We start from the raw sequence: 22,229 nt of genomic DNA on the forward strand, positions 1-22,229 counted from the left end.
GCCAGTTAACATGGCTTGTTAAGGCATAAGCTCATGAGCACCCTTTCCTACCTTTACCTAAATATTGAAGGGGAACATTTAGGCATTCGGGAAAATGTGTTACTTTTGATCCCTGAGGAAAGTTAAAGGATGTCTATTTTTCAGAGAGTCTGCTCGAGGTAACATGAAAATTCACCCCAACCATGACTAAAAGTATTCTGGGCTCAAATTAGTAGAAAACATAACTTTGGTAGCCAAATCTGTGACTGAATTAAAAGCTGCTCAAGCCTGTGGGAATAAGTAGCCACCAGTAGGAGCCAATGTAAAGAGTTTTCCCTGATCACTCCTTCTCTGCATGGGGCCGTCTGAGGAAGGTTTTAAAAGCAGGTTCTGGCCCTAATGCTCCTCCCTCAATAGCACTCCTACGATCCCTTCTTCACATTCACAATTCAGACATACTCACAAAAACAGTCAACAGTTTATATTAGGTTGGACATGACAGCCTTGACTCACTTTTAATTCACAGCACTCAGCCATACAGACATCTCTACAGAAATACTGCAGATCTGAGACCAGTTGGAAGGACAAAATGGGTGTGTGGACAGCCCTTATTCTGGCCTCGCAGCTGCTATTAAATCTGCACGTGGAAGCCCAGGCTCTGAGTGAGTTTTATTTTAAGTGTTTTCATTTGCTTTTCACATCATAACAATTTTAAAAAATGTATCACATCGATTGGCATTTACCAATTGCAGTAGCTGTGGTTGGTGCTTGGGATGAGTTCACATTTTAAACCTCTTTTTATGTTTTTGTTTAAAATTCAACACTTTTTTTTTTTTTTGAGGGGTGTATTTTTTTGACATCCTGCTGATATATAGTGCTTTACCTTTAGAACCAGTCAAAAAAGATTGAATAGCTCCACCATTCTGTATTTTAACACACTATGTAAGAGTTTCATGCATAATGGATGAAGCAGACTCTGTGAAAGAGAATATCATTTGCAGACCCAGAGAACACAAAGGATTAGACACGATGAGTGACACTCACTGAGGTACAAATAAAATGCTAAATATCCCTGTCAGTTGCTGAGGAAATGAGCCAGTCGAATAATTTTTTTGTGTTTTTGACAGGGAGCAGAAGAAGTAAGAAAGCTCACCAAAACATAGAATTATGAAAATTCTAAAGCTTTTCATAGCCAACCAGCCAGATCTGCTTGATTAGTTCAGCTCAGGGGTTTCTGTTTTCTGGCTTGCATAAATTTAAACAAAGTTCCAGCTAGGTCACACGCATGGGAATAATCAAGAGGATCTGGGTGCAGTACTGAACTTCAAATCACACTCTCCACTCTCTGTCTTCAACACACACGCAGGCACACACAGACTTCTGCCCAAGGTCACACACAAACACTTTGCAGTTGCAGACGACGTGTGGAAATGTTGGAGTTTATGGTTTATCAGCTTCGTACAAAGCACTCGAGGTGACCGATGGTGTACATTTCTAGGACCCATTAATCTTTATAATATTTTGGTAATAAGTGCCTGATGTTATGTATAAAACAAGTCCAGACCAACAAGATTCATCATCTATCATTTCCCTTGCCAGTGGCTGTCTGCATGACATAAACTCACTGTGTTGGAAAAAAGGGGAGACCATTTTAAAGCAGCCATTATAGTCTTTAAGAATGATTGGAGCTATTGATCAATATTAAAATCTCAAGGATGACTTTATTGGTGGCTGAGATTACTGGAACTTGAAATCGATTCTAATCTGAGCTCAAAGACTTCCTGCTCAGGGCCAAAGTAAATGCATAAAGTGTCTTAAAATTGATATTTTTTCAGTAATAAAGTCTGAAAAGATAAGAAAATAATGTAAAAGATATAAAAGAGATAATTTTTGAAGGGAATTGTCACATGAATCAGCTTTGCAGAGTTTCAGCTCGTGGTTCACTCTAATTCATTTCACCAACAAAGCAGTGCTATCAAATAGAATTCTTCAGTTTTTTAGATACGTGTCACAAGAGAGTCGGCAAATTTTCTGTGTTGTTGTGGGATGAGTCAACAGGGTAACCAAAGGTATGTTGGAGAGGCTTGTTGCAGAATGCCAAGATTTTATTAACTATGTGAAAGAGGGTATTTTCACCCACACCATGAAGTTTTCCTAAACCTAACTGAGTGGTTTTATTGCCAAACCAAACAGCATTGGAATGAAATAACTGCAATAAAAAGTATATAATTAAGAGTCCAAGACCAGTTTGATTTGACACGTTGACTGTTGTCACCCGACAGTTTGAAAATACCGAAACATGTATTAAGACTGTTAAAATGTCCCGAATAATAGTCCAATATGACAAATTGGGAGAAAAAAAATCTTTTTTTGTTGTTAAATGGTAGTCTGGACCTGTAGATACTTTTTACCCTTCATATTAAATATAGAAATACTTTAAATATTAAAGTTGTTGATTTTTAAGCAATCATTACAAGCTTTCATTATAAACAGTTATTGTTGCTGGCAGGAAAATCCTCCTGTATCTTTCTTTTTTGCAGTGGAGATGAAGAAGCCTTAAACTGATCACAATCCACTGTTTCAACACAATGTTAACGGATGGTCAGTGTTGTTCTTTATGTTAACCAACTTGGGCTGCATTCTTAAGTTTGTTTGAGTCTGGGTCTGATGTTGCTGCCCCAACAGATGACTGTAAAGAGCGGATTGCACTCTCCACCACAGGCTTGTAGAGGATATGCAACATTTTGGTGCAGACACTGAAGGACCTTAGCTTCCTCAAGAAGTACAGTCTGTTATGACCTTTCTTTAAGACAGCCTCAATGTTGCAATTCCAGTCCAGTCTGCTGTCCAGGTAAACCCCCAGGTATCTGTATTCCTCAACCTCCTCCACCTCTTCACCTTGGATGGACACAATGTTTGGCTTTCCCCTGGTCCTCCTAAAATCCACAATCACCTCTTTTGTTTTGTTTGTGTTTAAGATGAGGTGGTTGTTCTCACACCATGCCAAACAGTGATCAACCAGTTCCCTGTACTCAGCTGCTATTCCATCACTGATACACCCATTACTGTAGATGACAGAACTCTGAGTTGTACTGGAGACTTGAGGTGTACAGAGTGAAGAGAAATGATGAGAGTACAGTCCCCTGTGGGGCTCCTGTGCTGTTTACCATCTTCTCAGACACACAACCCTTCAGTCTCACAAACTGTGGTCTGTTTATCAGGTATTCAATAATCCAGGTGGTTGTGGTGACATCAACCTGTATTTTCTGGAGCTCCTAACACAACAGGGTAGACTGAATTGTATTAAAGCGCTGGAGAAATCAAAGAACATGATCCCCACCCTGGTGTCTGCTTTGTTCTGATGAGAGTGGGCTCACTGAAGCAGGGAGATTAACACCAAATCCAAGACGATAAACAAACTGTAGTGGGTTCTGAAAGTTTTCATTGTTTATGTAGATGAACCAATAATAACAACCTCTCCACGACTTTTACGATGTGGGATGTTAGAGCAACTGGTCCCGTAGTCACTGAGGGCAGATGCATGAGAATTTTTAGGCATGGGAACAAGGTAGAATGTCTTCTACAGCACTGAAACAGCTTAGTTCTGATTCAGTCTTACCAGGTTCTTCTTAACCTGACTGCTGGAGACACATAGTCTGAAGGGGGAGGCAGAGAAGGTTTCAGTTGTGTCCTGATTGGGGGGAGATGTTAGTGAGGCTGCGTCAGGAGCTACAACTGAGATCAGTCTGAGCCTCTTTCACCTTTAGGCCTGTGATCTTTTTAATCCCTGAACCCACATCTCTCACATTATTTTCTTCACAGTTTTCTTCACAGCTTTTTTCTGTACACCTCCTTGCACTCTGTTGTCTTCTTTTTAAACTGTTTTTGAACAGTCCTCAATAACTGTCCTGTCTCCCTCCCTCAGGGCTTTCTTTTTTATGTTAAGCGGCTTTTTCAGGTCGCTGGTGATCCAGTCTGTTATTAACCTTACTGTCCTTGGGGATATAATACCCTCCACAGAGAAGTTGATGTAAACTGTCACATACTCAGTCATGGTATTGATTTCATCTCCATGTGGTTCACAGAGTGCATTCCGGTCTGTGATTCAAAGCATCCCTGCAGTTTATCTTTGGCCTCCTGAGAAAATATTTTCAAAGTTCGTACAGTGACAAGTTGCTTCTTAGCAATGGGTGTATAGTTGGAGGTGAGGAGAACCAGATTGTGATCTGATTTTCCTCATGGAGGTAGGGCAGAGGAGCTGTGTGCATCTTTGACAATAACATAGAATAAATCCAACCTTTTGTTTTCTTTGGTGGAGCGGTTTAGAAACCGCTGAAAGGTAGGAAGTGTAGCTGAGAGGGTGACTTGGGAATTTTTTAGGAATCTAAACTTCTTGGTAAGGGTTGAAAAAAAACATCATAGCTTGTCCTGAAACAGACCCTTTCTATGTCCACTTTCAAGCTTAGTGGAATGATGCCTAAAATTTCAGCAAATAGTGTAAAAACCTTAACCTGACTCACGTCATCTGGCTGCGTTCACCAACTACACGCGGGGGTGTTCCCTTTCCTCACACAACCATCTGAGGAGCCTGGGAGTCATATGTGTTTCGTCCGATTAGAAAATACTCAGAGCCAATCATTAATCGCTGGGTGGGACTTTGGATGAATGGGCGGCCTTATGGCGGCGTTATGGCCGCCTCATTCATGCTCCAGAGGGCGGGAGTCAGGTAAACTCGGAGCTACGTCACGGGTTGAGTCATTGGGAGTGGCTGAAGTGGCGTGTCAGTCAAGATGATGGACAGATTCTTCATCCAATCACATACACGAGTTTTAGAAAAAATAGCCCCATTTGAAATCATGTCGGTTGTGGGCTCGTCCCAGATGGTATGCGAATACCAGAGGGCGGGAGTCAGGTAATAAAAACCTACCACTGACAAGAATACGTTACCATGAACGTCTCCATGTGGTTCAACAAGGATTTACCAAGAAAAGAAAAAAAAAGTAAAGTTTGTGTCCCTCTACCAACATAAAATGAGTTTTTGCTTAAAAATGGATGAACTTCATGGAGACTCACAGAACAGAAAGTGAATGGGAGTATATATGAATGAACAAATAACAGATTTGTCAAATCAAGTCTAAGAAACGATATGTTGGTGCTATATTTTCAACTAATTTCTGCTGGCCTAAACAACGTGATCTTTAACTCACATAATGTAACTCAAATAGACACTATGAGAGTGTGGTCAAATATTCTCCACTGGAGACATCACTGTTGAAAGATGTAATTGGAAAGTGTTTAATCAACGTTTAGTCTAATGTCTGTAATAGTTGCATGTATTTCTCAGTTATCCGCTCCAGCAACAATTGGAACACAACACTTGGTTGCACACATTCATTTTCAATGAGAGTGCTTACTCTGGGGCTACAAGAGTGGGCACAACTAACTGTTTCTTTACAGAAACACACAGTTCTTCCAACGTCTAACATGGAGGCCCTGAAACTGATGGCAACAACTCATGGAGAAAAAGATTTTAACTGACTGCAAAACAGCTAGCATCTCACTCTCAGTCCTTCTGAAATGGTTTGCAATCCAGTCAAAAGTAATAAACTTTTCTAACTACCCCAGAAAATCTTGTCCAACATAGAAAGAAACATAGGTTGTGCACCCTTACTAAAAAAAAGAAGAAAAAAAACATCTAAACACAATACATGTGCTGCTGAAATGGCATTTATCGTTATGACACCTCACCTGGCATGATGCAAATGCACACTGTATGCTGAAAAATGATGGTGTTCAGTACATCAAAATGTGACTGACCAACATGAGCCAAATTGGGGGTGAAAATGTGTTTCCCACAATATCCAAAAAAAACTGTTTTTATTCAAACAAAAAGTGAAAATGAGATCATAAAATGATTTATGTACAGTATGTTTTTTTGCGTCCTGAAATATAGTGGAAGTCTGCCCTTATTAGTTAGCCGAGTAATGGCGTAACGAAACTTCACTGTTTATGTTAGCTACATTCTGATGTTGATGAAATAATTCCCTCATCATCGGTAACGTTTGACATGATATTTTCAATACTGCAACTATAAATCTGAGCTTTCTTTAAACAAACTCAAGTGTGGATTTTTTGTAAAGCACTAAAATGAAGAATGCCAACCATTTGTTTACTTTATAGTAAACTAGCTGTGGCAGATTTATATGTAGATGGAAAAGAAAGAACAATATGCTGGGTTACTTTATGGCTTTCAGCTAAAGAAGTTTTATGAAGCTTGAAATGTGAGGTTAATCAGGGGGTGAAATGAGGCGTTTTGTCAGGGTGTCTTGTGTAAGATGCCAGTGACCCCTCCAAAGCCCTCTGTCCAGAAGACTTATGAACAACGAAACTGTGCGCTTCATGTGCGTGAATGTCTTTGTAATGTACAGTAGCTCTAAGGGCATGAAGCATATGCTGAGCTTCTTCTGTTACCCTGGATTTTCAATGGTTCAATCATAGAATAAGATAAAATGGTTGTCTAATGATTACAAAACATATATGCTGGCACTTTTGGTTGGAACCAACATGTACTTATAGACTGTATATTAGCCTTAAAAAAAAAACAGAAGTGACCAGACTGAAAAGAAAAGAGAAAACTCATCAGGGGCGATCTTGGCTCATAACGACCAGTCTCTGGGAGCATTTGGGAGCAATTTTGCTCCCTCACAACAGTGGGCCTTGCAGACTGCTTTTATGGCACTTGTGTATTCATGATGTGTGCAGATGGTGGACTAAAGATTCCACGCACATCCTCCTGTGGTCTGCCCAGCTCACTTTATTAAAGGGAGACTAACGTGAGCATAAGTGTTTTGTTCCTCTTTGGCATTTTTCTCTTCCTGTCAGTCGATGCTGTATGTCAAAATTCTGACATACTTGTGCCTGTGAATAAAAGTTCAAATGCATTTTATAGATCTAACATAATAGACAAGAACAGTTGTAGTTCAAAGCTCTAGATTGACTAAAAAAATCTTGTGATTATCTCCTCTGAGTCTGCCAAGTATAGGTTTGCTAATTGACAGAGTCTCTCACAAAATTAACAAACACTGGGTCAAAATCATCCTTTTTCATGTTGACTCAGGATGTATTTACTCTGAGTCCAACTGAGTGAATCTGCAGGTTATAAATATTCACATCTCATCATCCATTGCTCATGTGCGTTAACGCATCTTTCTTGGTTTCCTGTCAACAGTCTATGATCTGCTCACCTCTCCTGATTGCCTGCCAGACCTGCTTCAGGGAGGTCTGGTTGAGCAAGGGGTGAATGAGGCTTTCATCCTCACCTCCTTCAAATTGCAGCCCAAAACTGGAACCACTGTGTTTGGTTTGCACAACCCCAGGGACAACAGCAAGTATTTTGAGTTCACAGTGATGGGGAAGCTCAACCGAGGTAAGAAGACACGAACGAGACTCTGTTATTTCAAAGCCTCACCATACAATAATTCTACATTTGCAAGTAGAAGCATTGTGAACCATCATAACACTATTCCTTGCACTTCTACAGTGCAGTTTAGCACATTTGAGCTCAATTATTTATTTCTGTGGCTTGCAACATTAATGCCTTGTTTAATTTTTCATCTCACTCACCAATTATGTTTCTGCTGCACATGTTTTTACCAAAACAAAAAAAAGAAAGAAAGAAAGAAAACAATCAATGCTCAGACTGATTGAAACTATTTTTATGCTCGGAGGATTTACGGTTTAATAATGAGTGGCTTATGAAACAGAAGGATACATTCTTCAGGTAAAAGTACTGACTTGAATTCTCCCGCCGCCCAAAAACATGCATGTCAGGTTAACTGGTGACTCTTAATTGTCCCCAGGAGTGTGTGTGAGCGTAGATGGTTGTTTGTCTCGCTTGTTTCTATGTGGCCCTGTGATGGACTGGATGGAAAACCCAGAACACTTTAAAAGATCTCAAGAAAGTCAGGCTCCTTGGAAGCAAAATATGAATAAATGAGATTTGGATTTATGCTTGTTTGGAAAGTACTGTATGTACCGTATCAAAACGGTGGTGTGATGTTATGCATCCCTCCATTGAAACCCTTTCTACACAGCAGTTGTTTTATGTAAAAAGAATATGCAATGTTCAACAAAGGCAGGACAGTTCAGTCTAGAAATTGTTCCAGATTACCTGCACCATGTCAGTGTAAAACACTCGTGCAGGGTTGAGAGAAGAGAAGTCACTGAATGAAAATTTTCTACTGGTTGTAAACACAGCTTTGAGTTGAAATATTAATCAACAGAATATTTTTAAATTCAGACTTCTTCCATCTGTTTTTCAGGTAAACACAAAAAATAATTTGTCTGGTGGAGGAGAAAGAATTCACTTGAAAAAAAAAAGATCATTCACTTTTGGTTTGAAATTATTTATGGGACAGTGCTTTGGGGAAAACAAAAATTTGGATGGAAGAAAAGTTGAAAAGAATCGCACAGTATCTGAGAAGACCTTAATGGTTGTTGAATATCCAGGTTAACATGACAATATAGCAAAATCCTAAAAAGTTTGTTCATTCATCTCTGTGAAAAATGAGTAGAGATCTCGGGACCATAAGTGTTAAAATTAGCTATAAAATAAAATAATTATGGTTTAGCCATTGTAGCTAGGTTGAAAGACGCGAGCCTGTCAATCCGCCAAATATTTCATAAAGCTTCTAAGGATTAAAATCAAATATGGGGGACGTTTATTTCCCTCCTTGTTCTCAAGTTGGACATCAGACTGATGATGTTCTCAGCAGCCTCAGCTGTGTTTTGTGCTATTACATGCTTTTTACCATATTAAGCAAAGGTGATAAAGATGTCAAATATTTTCGCTGTACCTGTATCTTACTGCAGTTGTAAAGTGGATGAATAAGTCCTCCACATTAGATTATCTCTGTAAAGCTCTCACTGTTTTCTTTCACTGTCACGTTCTCTCAAAGCTGTGTTACGCTACCAGCGGAGCGACAAGAGGATGAGCTCCGTTACCTTCAACAACTTGGTGTTGGCAGATGGCCAACAACACCGACTGTTGTTCCACCTGAAGGGGCTGCAGCACCAGGGGCCAGGTGGGGTGGAGCTGCATCTGGACTGCAGACTGGTAGAGACAGTTAGGGATCTCCCCGCTGCCTTCCAGGGTTTGCCAGCAGGGTTTGGTACGGTAGAGCTGAAGACCATGCAAACCAGAGAGCAGGTGATCTGTCACTGACAATATTTCCATACAATGATGACTACGTCTTTGTCTCAGCAATGGTTTTGTAAGGTTACAAATGGCTCGGTTGTCCACTTTTCTTTCATTGTAACAGGACAGCTTAGATGAGCTAAAGCTGGTGGTTGGGGATTCATTTGAGAATGTTGCATCATTGCAAAACTGCCATTTCCAGCAAAGAGACTCTGTTCAAACTCTGGGTAAGATTTTCTGTGTGCAAATAAATGTGCACAAAGAGGGTCAAACATTTCCCACGATTCCTACTGAGCCATATGAAAACAATACGCAGTGTTGAGCGGACGAAGCATACTCCGAGAATATCCATCTCTGTTCCACTTAAACAAAAATAACAGTCCCTCTCTCTTAGGGGTCAACACCAAGCAGCTGTCCAATCAAATGCTGGACTTAACAAAGGTGATAAATGAGCTGAAAGACGTCCTCATTCAGCAGGTAACTACATCGAACAGTTCCTCTGAGACTACTTAATCCCTGACCTCCCTGTCTGACAGCCTGGCTGCATACAAACCTGTTTATATTTGATCCATTCCAGGTTAAAGAGACCTCCTTTCTCAGAAACACAATCTCAGAGTGTCAAGCTTGTGGTAAGATCCCCTCCATTACCTTTCAGTCAACAACTCGTACGTTAGTATTAAGATTTAATGACCGTGATGAAGATTTTTTAAAAGATATCTTTTTTCTTTATCGTGTAAAGGTCTGGGTGGTACTGAGGTGGTGAAACCAAAATGTGGCCCAGGCGTCTGTTTCCGTAATGATATGTGTGTGGAGACAGCAGATGGTGTGGAGTGTGCACCCTGTCCTGATGGATACACCGGCGACGGTTTCAACTGTGATGACGTAGATGAGGTAAAGTCAAACATGCGTGTGTGTTTATATGTCTCTTCCCTTGTGACAATGACTCTTAATTTGACTTTCAGACTAATAACACTTTTACAAACTGTTGTGATCTAGTACATTGGTTATTGGCATATAAGATTATATATTTGGCTACAGTATGGATATGTTTATATATATATATATGTAGCATCAGGTTTATATTCTGGTCTTGGATGCACATGAAAACCACTGTGAATAAACCGCTGAGAGCATAACTAATCCTCTTCGAGGGGTGTCCTAAATAAATGTGGTGCCAGCATGTTTCACGCATATATTTGGTACCTAAATATCTGTGTGTGACTGTCTGTGTAAAAAGGAGGTGTATATTTACTCTATTTTTTGTTGTTGTTCTTGTTCTTGGTTGGTTTTGTTATGTGTCATTGGATTTCCAAGGCCTCTGAAGGTCTAAGATAAAATTCCCTGACATATTTCAGGTAGTTACAAAGAGAATCAGGCAGCAGGACCATTAAACTGACACCAGGTCTGAGGGCTCTCTGTGGTACCAAAGGTAGCATTGGTGCATATGTGTCAAATAAAGATAGAGGTTTCTATAACTAGTGTCTTTTCTTGTCTGCACTGAACTCTTTTCTGACAGCTGGCCCCTTCGGCATCCTCTTTTTTACATGAGCAAAAATGTCATCAGACCTAAAAGTTTTTGGGGAAAAGCCCTCAGAGAAACACATACATTTCTGCTGCTTCAGCAGAGCTCATGTCCTCTTTTTTTTCTTTTTTTTTTTTTTGTGCAGTGCCAGTTTAACCCCTGCTTCCCCGGAGTGAAGTGTGTGAACACTGCCCCGGGCTTCCGCTGTGACGCCTGTCCGCTGGGCTACATCGGCCTGCCAGTGGAGGGTGTGGGCATTTTGTTTGCTCAGACCAACAAACAGGTAAAAGACTGTGTAAAACATCGGGGGGGAGAAAAAAGAGAATAATGAATAAAATAAAAAATAGAAGTGTAGTCAAAATCATTATCACTTTATTTTTCAATAGGTTTTATTTGTGATTGTGCAAAAGGAAACTTTGGCACTAAAGATCATATAGACTCAGTGTACCAATACACATACTTTATATAAGGGGATAAGATTAAAGATTAAGGAATAACTTTGTGTTTCCAAAAGACTGCAAGTTGTTTAAACTCTACTAATATATCACTGGCAACCATGTGGGTTCATTTTAACGATTTTCAGTCCTCCCAAAATAGTCCAAATATGACAAAAAAACGAGAACAAAATCAAAGGCGAAGAACAAAGTGTATTGGAAACAGGGCTAAAAGTAAATAATGACTCATAAATGTGACTTGAATGCAGTTGCGCAGCTTGTGAGCAGGCAAGGCAGGCAAGAGCTCAGGGCCCCAGGCAGCTGGGGGACCAATGAAGGGTGACAAAATGTACTTTAACGGAAGGGTTTCAAAACATTAGCAACCACAGTGACCACAACCCCCTCCCTCTGAAACAACCAAACGTGCTCGGGAAGGATATCTCAAAAGAAAACCTCCCTGAAAGAACCACTTTCATATATAGAGAGAGTTGATGACTCTTACATTTAATACATGAAAAAAAAAACTAATTTAGCAAATTCTTTTAGCTTTTTAATGACTTTCTTTTCTTCAAAGATTGTGTCGGAAAGACGGACCTAGACATCACACACTTGTTGCTGGATGATCATTTTAAAGCCTTGAATCTCACATTTCACTTTTTGTAATCTTTTCTTATGTAAGTGGAAAACGCAACCTCGGAATATTACGAACACCCAAACCACACAGCAGTTCGTCAGTAACAAGGAAGTCCTGCCCTGAAAGATACCAACTTTTTCCTATATTTACTAAGAGTTTAGTAAAATAACCATCGGTGTTTTTGAGATGATAAAAGTAACAACTAAGGCAATTAAACAATTAGGATGAAGTTGTTTAAATTAAAGAAAAAAATTCAAGTGATAAAGTTGGCTCATGCTCCCAGTCTGATGGAGCACTGCACAGGATCGCTTTGCTGTTTACACATACCCGGGTATTTTGATGAACGAAGACCTTTCCCTTCGTTTGTGCCTTTCGTTTATACACAAACAAAGTTTTTTCCTCCGAAAACGAAGCTAAAAAAAAAACTCCGGCAAAAGTGGAGATTTTTTAAAAACTCCGTTTAGCGTTTGTGTGTAAACTGGTTGAAAGAGACAAAAACGGAGTTTTGGGAATGGAATGAGGAGTTGTCGTCATAGTACAGAGCCCCGCCCCTATCCGCCATGTTGGCAGAATGCTAGCGTGAAAACGCCATTTTCTCCGTCCATTGTTTATCTGGCAAGCATGGAGGTACTAGTAGCATTTCTGTTGTTGAGAGCTATACTCGCTTGTGTGATTTTGAAAATTACAGTCATACAATGTATTGAACAACAAAGACATTTTTCACGGCTTTAGCAGTTTTATAGTCCAGCGCAACGTGTAAAAGTAGCTCAGTCTCGCTATCAGTCCACACACATGAGCCTGGCGCCATATTTTCTTCTTGAAAAGGATCCGGAAGTTCTTCCTGTCCGCGGTTCTCTATTAGGCTTCTGATTGGCTTGTGTGGAATTCTCATTGTTCTAACACTGCCACTGTCAGGTTTGGCGTAATTTAACAGCTCTTGATAGCGTATTTATGCGGATCAATGTAGACGTGTTTTTTTTTTTTTAAAAACGGGGCTGTGTGCACCTAGTTTTTTTTGCAAACGAAGGTTAGAAAATATGCCTTTATCAAAATACCCGGGTACTTACTCCTGCCTGCTCCCGCTGTATTTTCAGCCACACTTGCTCCCGTGAGATTTGCTTTAGGTCCCACAGGACCTGATGTAAACAGAGGATCGAATCTCACTGGATGCAAAACAAAGGATGGTTGGTCAGTTGGTTGCAATCTGCAACTTTATAGCTAGATGTACTTTTTTTTCCCAATATACTGCTCCTTTAAAATGACATGGTCACAGATAGAATTTTGCTTTCAAACTTGGAAGATTTTAAATATGAAAGGCTTTTTACTCTGAATGTACAAAAGTGTGCATCAGTGATGAGGATTTTTTTTTTTAAAGGAACCAAGCCTGTGAAGAAGGAGCAGCCAGCTGTATCAATGTTTTAAAAATGTTGATAAATCCAAAGCTATATTTGGCAATGAACTCTGATTTTAAAGAAAAACCCAGAAAAACGGTGAACTATCATGAGATAACGTTCAAATTATACAAACCTCTTTGAGATTTAGGCAGAAGCTAGCTGAGGCACATTTTGTAACAGTATGGGAAAAAAATAACTCAGTTCAGAAAAAGTTCAAGTCTGAAGTAGTTATTTTTCAACACATCAAATTGTAGCCCTCAGTGGTACGTAAAAATGTATTATGCATCAGTGGTTAAACATTTATAACTTCCCATATGCTCAAAATACTAATTCTGTTCCTAAAATAAGTGTTACTGACTCCAGATACAGTATGGGAAGATCAAGCTCTGTCATCAGGGCCGTTGGTATCCTCTGCCTTTTTGTATTTTTCTTTTTTTAATGCAATATAAATAGAAACAACCAATTAAAAAAAACAACTTATTTGCTGCGTTTGCTTGATTTTTTTTCCTAATTCAGGTCTGTGATGACGTTGATGAATGCAAAGGACCAGACAATGGAGGCTGTGCTGCAAACTCAATCTGTCACAACTCTGCGGTAAGAAATCTGCACATTGCTCATTGGACTATTTATGTGACTTTTCAATCGTTGTTCAAAGAAGTTCATATAGAGCTGTCCTAATCCCCCCTATAGGGCTCTTATCACTGCGGCAGCTGTAAATCGGGTTTCACAGGTGATCAGGTGAAGGGCTGTAAGCCGGAGATCAGCTGTGGAAACAGCCTGACCAACCCCTGTGATATCAATGCTCAGTGTATTCCAGAAAGAGACGGGTCCATCACTTGTCAGGTAGGATTTTAACACCCCTCACAGACTTGTACCATAGCCTATATGCTACCCTTTCACACAATTTGGGGTCCTAGTGCATTTTCTGTAAGGTGTTTCATTTGTCTTGTCAGTGTGGCATTGGTTGGGCCGGAAATGGTTACCTGTGTGGGAAGGACACTGACATTGATGGATATCCAGATGAGAAACTCAAATGCAAGGATTCACACTGTAGAAAGGCAAGCAATATGGAAATCATCAGCCAATGCAATTTTGCTGTGATGGAAAGGACATTTCTGAGATTGTTTACCTGACACGTCTTTGCAGGATAACTGCATGTACGTCCCTAACTCTGGCCAAGAGGATGCCGACAGGGATGGCATGGGAGACGCGTGTGATGAAGATGCAGATGGTGACGGTATTCTAAATGAGCAGGTTGGTAGAAATAGTTCTACAAATGTAATCAAATGACATCCAAAAATGATTCTTTTCAGCATCAGTTAATCTGTTTAGTCTGTAAAAAGGGAGAAATTCACAGATGCAGTACAAGACAAATTCAAGCAGCACACATTTACATAGTTGGATGCAACTGAAGCTTTTTTCTTTCACCTTGAACACACATTCGTATTTGCAAACATACAGCGACGGGATGCAAATGAGACCTCTGTGTTCTCTCTGTTTAAGGACAACTGTCGTTATAAGCCCAATGTCGACCAGAGGAACGGTGATGAGGACAGCCACGGCGACGCATGTGACAACTGTCTTAAAGTGAAGAACCCTGACCAGAGAGACACTGATGGTGACGGCAAAGGCGACGCCTGCGACGACGACATGGATGGAGATGGTACGGAGGGAAATTACGTCACTAACACTGACGTTCATGTTATATAATCAGCACCACTGAAGGTTCTCAGTGTTATGACTTGTGATTCTGCACCCTCCTTCATGTTTCCACACATTATCCGATCATACAGAATGTGTTAGAGTTAGTTGCTCATTTCTCTAAACCAAATGTATCACTTTGTAGTAGTAATAATGTTTTAATACGCCAGATGAGGCAGAGCTGCACTGCAAAGAAGAAAAAAGTCAAAGCCAGTAGCCTTCTGACCCCAGAGCAAATACAAGCTTTGATCATTCGCCGGTATGATTACACCTCTAAAACCCCCACAGGACAGAAGATAGTTTCTCCTCCACCGCTGATGTTTGTGCTGCTTGACCTTCGTGCATTCATGGTGCAGTTGCTGCCTCCTTGTGATGAATAAAGAATGCCATCAGAACACAAACTACTCTGTCCTGCACAGCAAATACAACAGTGCCTCTTAGTGGTGAAACTGAAAAGAGCAGGCTGAAATTGTTATGTCCGTCACACATTGCGGTTGTTGTTGCCAAGCCTCAATCACACACGAATGGATGTGCATGCTTGCATCACTCTTATCAGCCCGTTGAATCATATCTGATGACAATTCAACAGGTGCTACGGCAACACTTAACCAAAACCTTATCTGCTAATATATTCATGACAATCTAATAGTTTGTTGGTCTAAAGATGTTCCATAAAAACTAAAATGATATCTTTTAAATATTCACTTTACTGTCATGAAAAAGAAAGAAAAAATGGAAACAAATAATTCCAACTGTCATGCAGGAAGTCACAATTACATTAATTATCTCCTGGGGCTGACTGTGGACAGGTCTGAAGAACTTCCTTGACAACTGCCAACGTGTCCAGAACAGAGACCAGCTGGACCGGGATGGAGACGGAGTGGGAGACGCATGCGACAGTTGCCCTGACATCCCAAACCCAAACCAGGTCTCTCAGAGTCAGATGAATGCCTAACAGTATTGTGAAGTAGCTCAGTACATTTACACAGTACAAAAGTTCACACTGAACAATTGATAAACTTGTGAATTACAAATATTCTAATCAAAGCATTGTTATGTATTATTGGTTGTATTTTTTCCTCCTTTCACACCATTCATCCATTTAAAGCATTAGTCCTAGAAAATCTTTTAAGCAATTTTTTTCTTTTTTTTTTCACAACTAATTGTCACAAGTAATTACACGTTTGCATTGATGCTGTCTTTTTAGTCTGATATTGATAACGATCTGGTTGGAGACTCCTGTGACACAAACCAAGACAGGTAATAACCCAGTCAGACTGTGTTGTTTATCTGAAGCTCTAGTACCACTTTATTATTTTTTTTATTATTATTGTCATGTCACCGTGTCACTTCCCCCGTAGTGATGGCGATGGTCACCAGGATACCAAGGATAATTGCCCACTCGTGATCAACAGCTCCCAGCTGGACACAGACAAAGACGGAATGGGAGACGAGTGTGACGATGACGATGACAATGACGGCGTCCCAGACTTTTTACCACCGGGGCCAGACAATTGCAGGCTCGTGCCAAATCCAGACCAGATTGATGACAACAGTGAGTTTCGATATCTGACACCTAATCCACCACACAATGAAAGCAGCGTATGTTCACATGTTGCTGTGGAGATCTTTGGCTAAAAACAAGATCTGTGCTGAGGATTAATTGATTTAAGGATCCTCATTCTGCATGAACTGACATTTATGTTTTTCTAGTACAATTTTAGTCCCACACAGATCTTGAACTGGCAGCCTTGAGTAGATCAAGTAGACTTTTTTGGTGCATGGATTTGCCAATTTTATTAGTTACTGTGACAGTGTTCAATTCAATTCAATTCATTTTTATTTATATAGCGCCAAATACAACAAATGTCATCTCAAGGCTCTTAGATAGTGCTTAGATAGATACAGTGTGTGTGTTAAATGGTCTGTGAAGCAAATAAGAGCAGAGTATCAAGCCAAATCAAGCCAGACAGCAATGCTCTCGGCAGCGTTCAGTTATCCAGAGCAAAAGGTGCCCAAAAGTTATTTTTCGTCCTAATGATGCCAAAACATACCACGGTTGGGGTTTTTTTTTCTGTTGGGGTGTGACCTGGGAAATTCAGTGATTGTTTTTTTAGACTTTAGACAACACTGTAGACTTGTAACCTCTGTTATCTTTGAGGAAATTTGACAAATGTAAATGGTGCTCTCAAAAACAGACATCTCCATTCTGCAAAATAACACAGCCTTAATATTATTTTATATTCACTCTCCATAAATAAGATGTTGATTTAAGCTGTCTAGTTCTGTTAGTTAGACATTGTAACCAAGTCTGGGATCAGGCGAAAAGAGACAAATTAGAAATTTGATGACATTTTTAAGTGGCTGTATATCAAATGTAACTTCTACTTGTCATCACGTGACTAGTGGGTCCTGACCTATCGTGTGACTTGTGGGTTGTGACCATCACTTACACAGACTTGGAACTGCACATTACATGATCAAGCACTGTAGTTCAGTAAAATACTTCCATATGAGTGCCACTTATGAGGTGCTGAGCACAGTGAACTTTAATACCTGCCCATGTCCTGACAGCATGGATGTTTTATTTTCAGCCCACTAAACAAAGACATTTAACATTTTTATATAAGCCTTTAATGAGGGAAGTCAGTCTAAACTATAGGTGAAAAAAGCTCTGACAACACATTCATTTACAAAAAGATTGCAACAGTCAGATTACCGAAGAAGTTTCTCATTCTCATGCTCATGTCACAACAATCCCATTGTCTTATTTACTTTAAACTTTGCTGCTGCTCATCAGATGATGGTGTTGGAGATTTGTGCGAGTCCGATTTTGACCAGGACAAAGTCATTGACAGGATCGATAACTGTCCTGAGAATGCAGAGGTTACCCTGACTGACTTCAGGGCCTATCAGACAGTGGTGCTGGACCCCGAAGGAGATGCTCAGATCGACCCGAACTGGGTTGTTTTGAACCAGGTGAGATTGTTAGCTGCTAAGACTCTTTATTTTGGACTTTTAGCTTACTGTGTTTGTTATAGATATATGTATCAAATTATGAAAAGAAATGTGAAAGGAGTATTCACTTGTATTGAATCACAACAGCCTGAATCAATAGCTCGCCTACTCTCTGTTTATGCAGCATTTATTCATTCTTACAGCTCTTCTTGCAGTTTCTGGTCTCAGTGGGTAGCTGTTTTGTACAGAAAACCTCTGAAAACACTCTCAGTCAGTAGCTGGTGAACAAAGGGGAGGATTAAGAAAAACAGACATAAAAGCAGAGTTGTACATCACGCACTTTGAGGCTAAACACATAACTCCAGTTGCAAGTAACAGCTGAATCTGTAAATTTGCCACTTTTTGCTGAAATGATGAAATGGTTGACAACAATGTAGTTGAATGCACAGCCAAACATTTACATTCAGTTGATGCAAAGCTCATTTTAGAGCACAAAGCTGATCATTATCATTTCTCTCCTGTTTCCAAACAGGGAATGGAAATTGTTCAGACAATGAATAGTGACCCGGGACTTGCTGTTGGTAGGATCCACATCCTGTCTGAGTTAATAAAAAAACAGTATTAATGTAGATTATGTACTAATTTCACTGTCTTGTGTCAGGTTACACTGCTTTCAGTGGAGTGGACTTTGAGGGGACATTTCACGTGAACACAGTTACTGATGACGACTACGCAGGCTTCATTTTTGGTTATCAGGACTCGTCCTCCTTCTATGTGGTCATGTGGAAGCAGACTGAACAAACCTACTGGCAGGCAACACCCTTCAGAGCTGTGGCTGAGCCCGGCATCCAGCTTAAGGTGAAAGCCGTGTTGCAAATCCCAAACAGGGGATTCACATTCATCACACCTTTACATTTATGCTTTTCCATTGTGTCTCTGTTTCCACATCGCACCTCACTTTGCTCTGTTTGCTTGTCAGGCTGTGAAGTCTAAATCAGGCCCGGGGGAGCACTTGAGAAACTCACTGTGGCACACGGGAGACACCAACGACCAGGTGCGTCTGCTGTGGAAGGACCCGAGAAATGTGGGCTGGAAGGACAAGGTGTCCTACCGCTGGTACCTGCAGCACCGTCCACAGGTTGGATACATCAGGTATGACAAAGTTTTTCTGGATACTTTAACAAGTGCTCATCGTCAACCTTTTAGCACAACATAGAAAAAAATATCAAGAGTACTCTCTTATATATGCAAAGTTTATTTCCATATGACAAAATTAATTGTATTTAAAAAAATTCAAAAAATTTGATGTCAGCAACACAGTTGAACACCACTGTTGGATGTGCAGCTCTAAAACAATACTGATTAACTGGTGACAGGTGAGGATGTCAGGACTGGGTATGAAAGGAGCCTCTAACCAAAGCTTTGCTTTTCAACCAAGAATCGGTCATGGCTAACCACGATGCACTAAACTTGGTCAAAGAATCAATGATCAGTTAAAACAAATATATTTCTCAATGCAAATTTGAAAGAAACTTTGGTCATTCAGCATCTACACTGCATGATATTGAGAAAAGATTATGGGAGTCTGGGGAAATCTCAGTGTGTTAAAGCCGGGTCAGGTTACACACATCAAAGTTAGTAACACATGACCTTCGAGCTCTCAGGAGAAACTGTCAAGCCTCCACGATCAGTATAGCCATATGGACTTAGGGGAGCCTTGAAAAACCCTTCCCAGTCAAAATAGCTTGCTAATGTTTCCAGAACTCAGCCTGAAACTGTGCAACACAGTGAGGGATCCTACTTTCATATCTGCACAGAAACACTGCCAAGTATAAGAGCTAAAAGAAAAGGTAAAAGAAAGCAGACGTGTTCGCTTATCATATGTTATCATATTTTGGCTGCTTTTTGCAAAAAAATGACACCTAGTGCTACATGCCAATGATAAGAAAGACCATCCAGGCTTTTATCAGCAAAAAGTGCAAAAGCAAGTGTCTCTGACGCTTTATGGGTGCATCAGTGTCCATAGCATGGAAGACTTTCAGACATGTGAAAGCACCATGGTTGCAGAGATGTATATTGGAATTTGGAGAGTACATGCCACTATCAAAATAACTTTTTCTCCTGGGAGGCCTGTGGTTATTACGGCAGCACAATACCAGACCTCGTTCTTCACAACTTACAACAGCATGGTTTATACACATGGTATGTTAGAATGTGCGTTCATGCTTTATTGGCCTGCCTGCAGTCCAAAATTCTACTGAAAATGGATCATCATGAAGATTGATCATGTAAGATCATGTATTCTACGAGAATAGATACAGATTTCTCAGCAAAACTGTAACAATTAGTCAGATTATTAGTTTGCAACCCATTTAAAAATGTAATTAAAAGGAACAGATATGTAACATGTGTATTTTTTTGTTTAGATTTTTGTGTTTCTGCCATCAAATTCTACATTTGTTATTTAGTCGGCGAACATAGTGAAAATCATTTCTTTGGTATCTGTTGAACAAAAGTTCAAATGAATTAGAAATTCTCAAATTGACAGAAAGTTAAGCTGTATATTATAGCTTTTGTTTGCAGCTGTCCAGAGTCCATTATCTCTTCTATTAGCCAGAAAACCAAAACAGAGGTTTAAAGAATAAGAATAATAATTTCTACATGTGCTTTGCTCAGAGCACGGTTTTATGAGGGGACTGAGCTGGTTGCAGACTCTGGTGTGACCATTGACACGACCATGCGAGGAGGACGACTCGGTGTGTTCTGTTTCTCGCAAGAAAACATCATCTGGTCCAATCTGAAGTATCGCTGCAACGGTATGGAAGCACACATCAGTACACTGTTATTTTTGTCTGTTTATTAAAATGATAAAATGCCAGAAACATCAAGTAGTTTCAGCGCAGTTTCATTTATTCCCCAAAGTCCTCGAAACTTTATGGACAATACTCAACTCAGGAGTCCTACTGTATTTTCCTCCATGACCTATTTCCTTTGTGCCTGGGACAGTGTTGTGATTCATTTTGTTGGAGAAAGACTTTGGCTGTGAGGGGAGTTAGTTTGACCTCACCAGGTTTTAGATTTTCAGCTTCCCTCATAATACCTGCCTTGTCACTTCCGCAGACACCATCCCAGAGGATTTCCAGGAGTTCAGCACTCAGCATGCTGTCGACTCAATCTAAAGTCGAGGCGGATATACGACACCAGATCTACAAAGAATGCATCTGTGTGTGGGTGTATAAGTGTGTGAGAGCATGGGAGTATGCATTGATGTGTACAATTTCTAAACAAACATGACCACAATCTTTGTACTGTATGTCATTTTACCCAAAAGTGTTGTCTAAGTTTAATCATCACTAAAAGTCTCCAGCTGAGCTTATTATGCTAAATATTGTAAGTTATAAAGAATTACACTAAACCCAATGTAACATGATGTGGCACAGTAACTAAAGAAACACGTAAAAACAAATAGAACAGCTCGTGATTTACACTATATAAGTCCTTTTTTTAAAAAAGAAAAGAGTTATACTGATACTTGCCATGGAAGAAATCATGAACAGTAACAAGGATCTAATAAACATGATAGATGAGCCAGGTTTGAGGCATCTACGTCGATATGTATGTGTCAGAATACACTTTGCATCCTGCAGAGGAAAGCAGAAGTCATTGATGAAACGGTTGTTTGTCCTCCAACTTTTAGTTGTTTAATCAGATGACTTGAGCTGTGTGAAGGAAGCTAAAGTTTACTTTATTTCCGCTTTCATCTAAAATGCTCAGTTGTCGCTTCGTGTTCCGGAGTCTTGTTTTCTTCTGCTGCACTTTAGATATAACTCGGGGAAGGTCACTATATTCTTAGTTTCGCAATAATACAATAAAATCAAGTCTGTACCATAAAAACCCCCAAAAAGCTACGTGTATACGTGACTATCAGCACTGTCACTGCATGTAGGTGTAGCTCTGGTTTCCTAGGTTATTTCTTATCTTTCAAAAATGAAAGATTGAAGCAGAACATATCTAAACATATTCTAAATGTGTTGAAGGAAATTCTAATTATGTTTCTGATATTCTAGCTCGTATCTGGTGTTATAATCATGCACTCTAGAAAAATACCAACACAGCTGCTTTGGATCTGAGATGTTTCCAGCACCATCATATATGGGTAACATTGTATTTTACTCCTTTTATGGAGAGGATGAACAAGTTATTCTGCCCTGTCTTGCTCAGTAGAGATGACTGAGGTAAACCTCACTGAAGTGCTGTTTTCCATCATTTGAGCCCTAAGATATTGTTCATTTCATATTCATGTAGTTGTGAACCCGGTCAAAATAAATACATCCAAATTTACCTTTGATGCTGATTTAAAGGCTTGATTTTTTTTTTTTTATTACTTGAAAATGTTTACCATGTTTAAATG

At 39.9% G+C, this 22,229-nt stretch overlaps 1 protein-coding gene across 1 annotated transcript; it reads left to right on the forward strand.

Moving 5' to 3' along the window:
- The first annotated feature begins 393 nt into the window (after window positions 1–393).
- Window positions 394–22,159, forward strand: thbs4b (thrombospondin 4b). Its single transcript, XM_075455194.1, has 22 exons — window positions 394–641; window positions 7,208–7,405; window positions 8,937–9,187; window positions 9,300–9,402; window positions 9,570–9,652; window positions 9,753–9,804; window positions 9,915–10,066; window positions 10,843–10,980; window positions 13,676–13,753; window positions 13,850–14,002; window positions 14,113–14,217; window positions 14,306–14,413; window positions 14,663–14,822; window positions 15,670–15,788; window positions 16,068–16,120; window positions 16,222–16,415; window positions 17,661–17,839; window positions 18,351–18,399; window positions 18,480–18,676; window positions 18,798–18,970; window positions 20,495–20,634; window positions 20,939–22,159. The coding sequence occupies exons 1-22, from the start codon at window positions 569–571 to the stop codon at window positions 20,995–20,997; spliced, it is 2,817 nt and encodes a 938-aa protein (XP_075311309.1). The 5' UTR covers window positions 394–568; the 3' UTR covers window positions 20,998–22,159.
- Window positions 22,160–22,229: the final 70 nt, after the last annotated feature.

The sequence above is a fragment of the Odontesthes bonariensis genome, chromosome 22, assembly GCF_027942865.1.
Source record: "Odontesthes bonariensis isolate fOdoBon6 chromosome 22, fOdoBon6.hap1, whole genome shotgun sequence".
NCBI lineage: Eukaryota > Metazoa > Chordata > Actinopteri > Atheriniformes > Atherinopsidae > Odontesthes > Odontesthes bonariensis.